This window comes from Anopheles coustani, chromosome 2 (assembly GCF_943734705.1).
Source record: "Anopheles coustani chromosome 2, idAnoCousDA_361_x.2, whole genome shotgun sequence".
Lineage (NCBI taxonomy): Eukaryota > Metazoa > Arthropoda > Insecta > Diptera > Culicidae > Anopheles > Anopheles coustani.
Genome location: NC_071289.1, coordinates 37,013,754 through 37,023,751, shown reverse-complemented (window position 1 = coordinate 37,023,751; position 9,998 = coordinate 37,013,754). Strand labels below are relative to the sequence as shown.

At 44.4% G+C, this 9,998-nt stretch overlaps 2 protein-coding genes across 2 annotated transcripts; both read right to left on the bottom strand.

The window, feature by feature from the left end:
* Positions 1-759: 759 nt before the first annotated feature.
* On the bottom strand, positions 760-3,641 carry LOC131264349 (angiotensin-converting enzyme-like). Its single transcript, XM_058266653.1, has 5 exons — positions 3,561-3,641; positions 1,538-2,935; positions 1,180-1,463; positions 968-1,118; positions 760-906 (listed from the first exon to the last, which is right to left on the bottom strand). Exons 1-5 carry the CDS (start codon positions 3,639-3,641, stop codon positions 760-762), a joined length of 2,061 nt encoding a protein of 686 aa, XP_058122636.1.
* A 2,078-nt stretch (positions 3,642-5,719) lies between these two features.
* On the bottom strand, positions 5,720-9,787 carry LOC131264348 (17-beta-hydroxysteroid dehydrogenase 13-like). The gene is made up of 4 exons (XM_058266652.1): positions 9,212-9,787; positions 6,423-6,679; positions 6,239-6,352; positions 5,720-6,164 (listed from the first exon to the last, which is right to left on the bottom strand). The coding sequence occupies exons 1-4, from the start codon at positions 9,785-9,787 to the stop codon at positions 6,083-6,085; spliced, it is 1,029 nt and encodes a 342-aa protein (XP_058122635.1). The 3' UTR covers positions 5,720-6,082.
* Positions 9,788-9,998: the final 211 nt, after the last annotated feature.

The following is a 9,998-nucleotide window of genomic DNA, read 5'->3' as shown; positions in this document are numbered from 1 at the left end:
AGGATATCTGAAGAGGGCCGAGGCCGGGTTGTACGCGTTCACGTAGAGAAGGTGTGCCACCACCCACCCACCCTTGGAGTAGTCTTTCTACGAAAGGAACCCAAGGAGCGGGATATCGTCTGGGGAGGTTTTAGTCCGGAACCCCATAATAAATAAATTAAAAATAAATACAAAAGGTATGGGCTACCCGTATCAACCGAAAAATGCAAAAAATATTATTTAAATTTGAACAATTTCTTTCTTCGGCAAAACAATAAGCAGTGAGTTTTTCTAGGCATTTTAAAAGTTGAATATATACGACAACCCAATCAAAAGTTATTTAAAAATAAAACTCCAAAAACTACCCAGGAATGCGGTTGAACGGGTGACGGTTATGTAATGTTAACAATATTAACGTGCTAGAGAATTCCCATGTTCGTTGTTAACTGCATGAGGATACACTTTCGATGCATATGAAATAAGAAATACAAATCAGGCACGCGCAATACTAAGCATAATCTTAAAACTCAGTTTCTAATTATGGTATTCACGTAATACTTGTAGAAGATCTTCAAAAATATTTTTCATAGATTTAAAATTAAGACGAAAGATTATTAGTTCATATTTTGAACTGCACAAGAACAGGAATGTGTCATAATTCATTTCGCTTGTTCATTAGCGATGCAAAGAACATTAAAAATAAAGTTCACAATTTATTGAATTAATTAAATTTTTATTATTTACAGTTTATTTTAAAAGCATTTAGGTGAAATAATATTTTCAAAAGTAGCTGTTGACTAACATCGACACGATCACTCCTAGTAGCAAATATCCGGGTACAATCACGGTGGTAGTTTGTGCGCCATTTCTTCCCACCAAAGGCTGGTAAAGCGCCACATCCTCCATCGTAGACCGCCATCCAACGAGCTACATTATAAGATAATGTTGTAATGTTATGAAAATCACGACACAAAAAAGCACAATGTACCTGTTCATCTCGATTTTGCAATTCCAACCAGGCTTCGAGCGGTCGGAAAAACTCCAAAAGTGCATCCACCGACATTCGCGATGTTCTTCCGCGGGTCATTAGCTTGATGAGCTGCTGAGGCGATAGCGATGCTCCCTGTTGCATAACATCGCTGGATAAAACATGCACAAGTTAAGGAAATGGTTTCTAAAGGCTTTCCACATTAAATATACCTCAAAATCCGTCCAGCTTCACGCGACCGGTAAAAGTCACAGGTATGCAGTGGCCCACTGTGTAACGCTGCCTGGCACAGTTCGGAGTAGATCTGGAACTGGAGCACGGTGGCGACGAAATACTTGATGTAGTCCTGATCGGAAATAACATGGTACTTGGCACCGGCATCAAAATGTTCGTATCCTCGAACGGCCGGTGGTATAAGTCCTTGATAGCGGAGTCGAAACTCCCACCAGCGTGCGTTCATCCCGACGGGTCCTTTATCGAAGATATACCAGCGCCACTGTTGGGGATCAGAAATGAGGTAAAGTTTCAATACAAATAGTACAAGTTAGGTGTATTGTGAATGAATTTTACCTTCTCCACAGCCAAGCTGAAGGCCATAAACGGAAGCTTATCTAGGGCCATGTTCAGCAGATATTCAATGTTGATGGCGGTGTTGCCGTTCGCTACCGAAACCGGGCTGTTCAGAAGGCCGATCTTCTGTAAGTGCGCTGGTCCGCCGACACTCAGTGCTACCGCATTGGCTAGCGCTTCGTGGAACGCAGGATTCGGACCCTCGCGGTAGAGGTACGGCAGGCTAGCGTACTGCATGTAGTACTGGATATGCGTCATCTCGTGGTGCGCGTTGACGAAGTCGTCCAATGTGACCTGCGTACACTGTTTGATGCGGAAGTCAATCTTGTTGCAGAAGTCCCAGGCGGATGCTCCACATTGGCCGCCGCCCCCACCATCGGCAGGGGTCTGCAGCATTGAGTTGCGCCAGAACTCGGGCGCCATCGGTGGCAATCCGATCGAGGTGAAAAATTCCTCGGCCGTCTGGAACATTTTCACTGGAGTGTAACCCTGCCGGACCATCTCTCCCGTCACGTCCGGGGTCTCGACGGGTCCGGGTTTCACCAGTCCATAGATGTGCCGCCAGTTCTGGGCCCACATGTTGCCCAGCAAATGGGCTGGCAGCGGACCGTCCGGACGGATGATGTACTCCCCGTACTGGCGCACAAGACCCCTACGTACGAACGTGAATAACTGCCTGTACAGTGGCTGCAGCTGAATCCAGAGGTCGTCGACGGTGAAGAAGAAGTCGCTATCCTCGTACACCGAGCGCATCTGCTCCCCGGCGTCCCGGAAGCCGTGCCGTTCGGCGGCCTGGTTGGCCAGGTGTAGATACCGCATGAACGTGTTACGCATCGGAGGACCCGTCTTCTCGCGCCACGCCACCCAATAGTAGCGCAACTCGGCCTCTGATCGGCTCGTCTCTATTATGCGCGTCAGATCCGGGCTTATCTTGAGGTCACAGTAGTCGGTGTAGCCTGTCACATAATTCGAACTCTTATAAGCTGCCGCCACCGCCCCCGGTGAAGAGAACGTACCGGCATACGATGGCTCACCACCGTGAAACGGACACACCCGCGCATCGTTGTACTTTTCCTTCAAATTGGCCAGGACACGCTGCAGCTCACCATAGCCCTCCTCGCCCAGACCACATCGGCCCTGCTGCACGATACGTCCCAGCTGGCGCCGGATGCTGGTGTCCACGATGCGGGTCGAGTCGAACGCGACCGCCCTTCGCCAGCTGATGCACTCGAACTTGGACGCCAGGTTTTGCTGCTCGCGCATACGCCGTTTGTTGAATTCGGTCGCGTTGGTTGAAAAGCGCCACTCCGCGTTCGCCACTCGGTTACACATTTCCGCCGCCTCACGGTCGAATTCGCGGAGGAACTGAATTGCCTCACCGATGCTATCATTATTCGTCTAAAGAAGAATTAGGACAACGCTTATTTATTAATTCAACAAAACGTGAAAGTTATTGCAAGAAACGAAAACGTGAAGATTCGATTATCCGCACTGTCATTTGCCACATGCACTTTGTAGTAATTAGCATCTTTACTATTTTGTATTATTTTTTCCGAAATTATTGCACTTTCGTGGTTGTTAAAAAAAAGACCTCAACAAATAATCACGTTCGCACCACGTCGCTTAGGGATAACTTTGAAAACAGTAAATGACCTCATCGTCTCTAGGTAGTACATGAATGAGTTTTAAATTATGTTGACAGCTTTTAAGAATTTCAAAAATAAAATTTCATAATAATGGACACCATAATGAAGGCAAATTTCCACAACGATTAAAATAAGGAGTAAAATTTTATAATTATGAACACCATAATGATGACAATTTTTATACGTCTATTTTCGAATAACTAACAGCAATGGATTGTGAGTGATTCGATCATTTCATACAAAAACAACAAACTGTTCAATCATACATTAACAAGAAATTATCTTTACATAAATTGCACTAGTTTTGGTCATTATTTCCATTTCATCTATTCATTTCATTGTAACAAAAACACTATAAGCGACTGTTGTACTTTTACCTCGGTGTACCGAAGATCACTGATCTGGCCACTCACTAGCACTCCCACAAAGATGCAGCTGAACAAAATGCGTTCTAGCATGGTAAGATGGTACGCATCACTGGTCACCCCTAAAACCAACTTATGCACGGACAACTTCAAGTTTTCGCTTGACTTTTCCCCTATTTCCACGGTTTAGCGGTGTGAAACTGTTCGCACGGATGTGTACTCTCCTCGGGTCGGCTGCGTCGGAACCACTAGAACCCGTGTTCACCGTCGACCGAATCCGGTGCTATACTGTTGGCCACATATCGTGTCGTCGAGCTTTGAGTCGACCGTTCGCCAACAACAGACCCTCGAAGGGATTCTCCGGCATTTCTTGGAGCCCGTCTCTTTCCTTCTCCTTCCGAGCAGCTTCTTCCTGGTTGAGGGCCGCCGCGACGGAGTACATTTGATTACGAGGCAGATGATTGTTTCGAAAATCACCCATCGTGACGACGACGATCATGGATTGCGAGTAGCGGATTGCGGTGCGTATGATCAGTGCGGCTAAACTCAAGCTTGGAGGGAAACTGTTGTTTACCCCCCGAGCAAAAAAAAAAACATTCTTCACTTACCTAGAAGAAAAAGGCCATTAGTAGATGCTACAGGGTTTTGTGTAATGATTTTTCCTATACGCATCAGGAAAACGCGAGATGGTAAGAGATGCATAAAAGTAAAATAAAACATGCCTGACACAGTTAAATCGATTAAATGATGTTTTTCTAATCTACAATGTGTATAACTTTTAGAAGTGACATGCATTCTTGTTTAAAATTGCATGTAAGCAATACTAATACCTCTAAAGTGCATTAGAATATGCGGATTTTTCATATGGTTCCACATCAGAACACGCAGTTCTAGTTCGGGAAAGCGGTACAAGCGATTAGGAAATTTACAGCAAGGCATTTTTCTTTCCCCTGTTCTTAGTTTTATTGCCAGGCTTGATGGCAAGAAGAAAGGAGGAAAGCGAAGTTGGAAAGCGCAACCTAGTTTATTTGTTTGATTTTCCCCATTCTATGTGGCCTACAGCGACGTTGTTCTTATGTTGGACTTTTCACACTCCGACTGCCAGCCGAAGCGGTTGGGTGCACTTTGCGCTGGAAAGCAGATTAAGTTTGTCACCATATTTTGGGAAGCAATTTTAACACTTTCTCAGTGTAGTGAATTAAATCCCGTTGTGGACATCAACAGATGAAGCTAAGTTGGAAGCTCAAAATGAAATATTTGATAAACACAAACAATATGTTTAAATAACATTAAAAAAGATCTTACTAATTGATTTTATTACGTTTTTTTCTTGATAATAAAAGTTACAGTACCTTTTACCATTATCTCAAGTTTAAACTTCATAAGAACGCGGTTTCCGAAGTTAGTAAGCAACAATTACACCGACGACTAATCATACTTCCTTCCTCATCCGCATTCCGCCCGATAATCTGTGTGCGACGAACAATGGATCAATTAGGGGTGCTTTTATAGTATTATTTTTTCCCCTTCCATTTGCCATTTCCATCCAACTTTAAGTAATCTACAGGTGACATCTTACGCTATTGACCTCATAAGTTTATCATTTTTGTGTCATACGGAACGCCTCACCGCGTCAGCCACAAATGGCAATGATTTTCTTTCAACAGTACGGTTTTTCTAGCGCACGTGTTGTTATGATAGAAGATTCCTTCTTGTTACAGTGCATGTTGTGACAGAGAAAGAAGCGAAGCTAGGCAGAAGGTCTGGGCGGCTCGATGCTTTGCAAAGCCATTTATGGTGCTGTCTTTGATCGATGGGATGTTACCTGAGCAGATAACTAGACCCATATCAGAGGGTTAATCAAACGTAACAAGGTGTAATACTGTTTAGAAGTGAAAATTGCAATAAAGTGTGGAATAAATTGTACTAAAGAAATATGTTATGCAACAGTATTTATTTCACTTAAATACAGAAAATAACAACGCATCGCTTGTTTGTATGACGTCCTAAATGGTTTCTATGTTTACAATTTGTTACCATGTGGTCGTGTTGTATGTGTCCCCTTTGTTCATTATACTAGCAGTCAAGGAACAAGTCTTTACGTTTACTTATGAATCGTTATGTTTGAGTTGCATTTAAATAGTTGTTTTAAATGACACAAACGAGGCGCTTTGAGCAACGATCGTTACAATTTCGACATATAGATGGCAGTATAGTCGCCGCAAAGAAATGGAATCGTGTGATCGAACGGAGATAATCGTTACTTAATATTTTGAAAGGAAGATCTTCAAGTGGAGTTATTTTAGGTTCTTATTCGTTGTCAACAGTTTTACTATTTTATTCTAATAATAATACATTTTATAGTAACATGAAACGATACTTCCTTATGGTCTATTTCTCTCAGTATAGCATTTTAGGTTTATTTTGAGGTCGAAGTATCGAAGAATATTTACTGGCTACCAAAGAATTCTATCTTATGATGAATCAATCCATCATGGCTCATGGCTATTTGTAAGTACACACAGCTTATCGAATCACGTGTGCAAGTTATTATTCAGCTCATATTCTCGTATAAGATAATCCCGAACGAGCTCCTGAACTGACACTGGGAAAAGTCTGAAACGACAAACAATGATAATGTAATGCACTTTTTTACCATTTATCGCCGACGTAGTGGCGTAGAATCTTACAGCATAAAACGGGTGAAAACTCCAAACAATCTCGGAACGGTAACGACAACGTCGTCCCTGAGTATTCCAGCAACGATTTCCCGTCCCGCCTGGTCAACCGTCAGTGGAGAGAAGCTGTACAGGAGATGGAAGCAGGAACAATCAGAGCAACTGTTTTAGCACCTCCCTCGTCGATCGCACTTACCGTGGTTTCTGCAGGAATTCGACCACATCCTTCCGGGTGGCCACATAGTAAGGATTCACGCAGGTGGTCTTCACGTACTTGGAGTGGCCCTGGATGCGAAGCTGCTCCGACAGAGAAGCCATTAAGCCGCACACGGCAAACTTTGTGGCGGAGTAGATGCCTCCCCAAGGAAAGGCGTACATGCCGGACATGGACGACACGCCAACGATGTGTCCGCGCTTCCGCTCGATCATACCGTCCAGGAACACTTTCGTCATCTGGAGGAACATGTAAATAAAAATGATTTTTGAGGTCCAGTTTGAAAATAATTTTTGCATCTAGAAAACATGTTAAGCATTCCTGTTTCATATAGCTAAATTATGTAATTTCACTTCATCACACTTCACTTTTCCACCCATAAGTAACTTTCTTCAAATGTACGGCATACCCTGATAGATATACGATAGAAAATCGTTTCTATTCTGTAAGTTCATCTTATGTAAAATGGAATTGATCGATATCAGATATCATAAGCAACGCATTATTTTAGTCCAATGCTTGATATTTTGCAGTTATGAAAATTAACTTGCAACCATATGATTCAGTTAGTGAACACCGTATTTTCATTTGGGGTTTACACCTATTAAATGATAATTTTGGCATGTTTCTCGACTGTTATTCGATAGACACATTAGTTGTATATCTTATTTTATTATCAATGTACTGCAGGGACTGGTTCCGGGCACTTATTTTCATGGGATGGAGCAAAATCAACACAAAGGTCCCTTGTGAGTATAAGTGACCCAGATTGCCATACCTCCTAAATTTGTGGCATTATTTTAAGACTCAAACGATTCATGTTTGATTTAAAGACAAAGAATCGATCAGTCCGCGCACCTTTAAACCGGCCACTGTCTATAATATTTATCTGATTCGAGCGGGTTGACTTTCCTAAGCTAGTTAAATGCTTAATCTCGCTGTTTTTTTTACGTATTTATTCCTTTAGTTCGCAATCCGTCGGAGATGTTTTGGCAGTTTTACCTTGTTGCCTTAGGCGGTTCAAGATTGCCGGTTAACAGTTGCGTAATTAACGTGAACCGGTTTTCTAACAAGCTACAAAAGCATTCAAATCCCGACCCCAGACACCGGCTGTGGTCATTTTGAGGTCCTTGAGCCAAAACAAAAATACGCTGTAAGATATTTCTATAGCACTTGATCGATGTAGTAGAATGACAGCCGGGTCGTAAAGTATTAATAATAGGAAGAAGAACAAATACTTGTTTGAACGATCTACACGTCTTTAAGCATGCTACATGCTACATTTGATTGATGTAAGCTGAAGAGCACAGAAGCAAGGCACGGAAGAGAAATATGTTCGTTGGAGAAAAAGGAAAACACCAATGCAAACTTCATCATTATATCAACAAAAATAGAACCTTCAGACTAAATTGGGCTAAAAGAAAATAAATCAAGGCCTCTCTTGTTTGCGTCGTTAGTTCTAACGATTTTTTTTTGTGTCGTTTACATATGAGAGAACAAATTGTATTTTTCTTCATTGCAAAGATCACATCCTCCGGCTGATGAGGAGTTGACGATGAGAAGTGAACAACTGAGTCATCTTCGGAGATTTATTGCCCGCTTAAATAGCCATCTTACGGTGATCGAGCTCTAGACCATGCTAAGGTCGGAAACCGCTTCTTTAACGTTTGAATTATATCGCATCGTGCGTCGTCATGCCAAGCATGAAGTGGCACGCTTTTCGAAGGAAAAACGCGATCGCGATGGTAATAACATTACGATGATTTGACGATTTGGTTTACGCCACACAGACGTTCGAGATGTTCACCAGCGAGGGACGAACGGATACGGACACGATAACGAATCTTTTGGCAAGACGCACTACTGCTTGAATTATAGTAGCCATTAGTATGACCTACGCACGGACGTCCACACCGAACCGAACTGATCGAAACACAGATAGATTTTCGCACACGTAAACCGCCCTGCCGGTGAAAATCTGCCCACCAGTTTTTCTCCTCACTTAGATCCGTTTTTCCGCTCGTGGCTTCGATCTCGCTGATAAATTATTAATTTTATTCGCTTTAGGCTGAATTATGTCACATTTTGTGCGTCACGCCGCAGACGCACTATGATGATGGTGATTGGTAGGTATAGCCATTTAAAACCAATACGTTAAACTTGTTTATTGTATTTAAACTTTCTTTAAAGAGTTATGCGATTTAAAGAAACGAATAAAGACACTCGTTACCCACTCTTTGTACCGTTCGCATCCACATTGTCTAAAATTTGCATTCGTAACTGGGGCTTCGATCCGCGGTTTAAAATTGTATCCATTTCCAACATTTAAATAACAAGAAATAGGCATTTAACGCTGGATTATGCAATCACGTTAGATATGCCACGCTGAGCGGCGCTGGATGGGAGTTGTCGAACATGCCTACGGCGTGCATTTGGGTGCTATTTATTTTCTCCCAGCGCAGCATCACGCAGCTGATCGAACACGCCAAACTGGGATTGGATAGGGCGGCATAAATGCATAAATTTATTCACGCGATTGGACGCTTCCCGACGCACAAAACCACACACACACGCACGCTGACACACCCGATTCCCAATGGGAGAAACCTTCGACAAGCGTAATGTAATGATGTTGACCGTTCGTCCACAACTTCCTCCTCGTGGCCAGCTTGAGAGACGTCTTAATCAAACAATGCAATGTACAGTTTTACGCTCGCGCTTCACTTCACAGAACGGGATGTAGTTGTATGCATGGCATCAGGTGTATTTACCCAGATGTGCGATTTCACGTTCACGTCCACCACGGTTGCCGCACGTTCCACCGAGCACTCGTTGATGAACCCGAACAGGATCAGGCCGGCGTTGTTGACGAGGATGTCCACCGGGCCGCACCCGTCCCGCTCGATGTGCTCCGCCAGCTGCCGACAGTCCTCGTACCGGGACACGTCGACCCGGTAGGCCCAGGCGGACACACCGTGCTGCTCCTTCAGCTCCTCGCAGACCCGCTCGGCCGCGGCCAGATCGATGTCAACCAGCACCAACCGGGCACCACGAGCCGCAAGCCGGTGCGCGATGGCCCGCCCTAGCCCATTCCCGCCACCGGTGATCAACACCAGCTGGCCGCGGACGTCCTTCTTGGCGTGTGGCACGAAAATGGAGTAGATTTCACTGGCCAACCGGGGCAAGCCAAGTGCCACAACCTTCACCAGGTCCACCACGATCAGTAGCACCGCCAGCAGAGGTTCGAGGGCGATCACGAGCTTCGTTTGGGTCCGCGGTTGGGCTAGCTCCTCCTCAGGACTTGGAGAAGTTGGCGCAGGCTTATCGCTGACGGTCCACGAGTTCATCTTCGACGCGAGGTGATAGCGGCGAGTTACAGAGAGAGACTGACTGCATGCGGTTCCCGCGAAACGCGAGGCCAACGTGATGACGGTTGTCCGGCGAAACGGAAGGGGGATCCATGCGGTCGGTGGGCGCCGGAGAGGAAGGCGATTCCGATCGTTTGGAGTTTAGCTAACGCCAGTCGAACCTCGGAACTATGAGCTGGAAGTGCACCAT

Bases quoted from the DNA above. Each gene is read 5' to 3' on its own strand.
- LOC131264349 (XM_058266653.1), bottom strand. From the start codon at position 3,641: ATGCTAGAACGCATTTTGTTCAGCTGCATCTTTGTGGGAGTGCTAGTG. The intron at 1,119-1,179 runs GTATATTTAATG...TGTTTTATCCAG, and splicing joins GAAGCTGGACGGATTTTGAG to CGATGTTATGCAACAGGGAG. The intron at 907-967 runs GTACATTGTGCT...CTTATAATGTAG, and splicing joins TGCAAAATCGAGATGAACAG to CTCGTTGGATGGCGGTCTAC.
- LOC131264348 (XM_058266652.1), bottom strand. From the start codon at position 9,787: ATGAACTCGTGGACCGTCAGCGATAAGCCTGCGCCAACTTCTCCAAGT. The intron at 6,680-9,211 runs GTAAATACACCT...ATGTTCCTCCAG, and splicing joins ACGTGAAATCGCACATCTGG to ATGACGAAAGTGTTCCTGGA. The intron at 6,165-6,238 runs GTAAGATTCTAC...TTGTCGTTTCAG, and splicing joins GTTTTCACCCGTTTTATGCT to ACTTTTCCCAGTGTCAGTTC.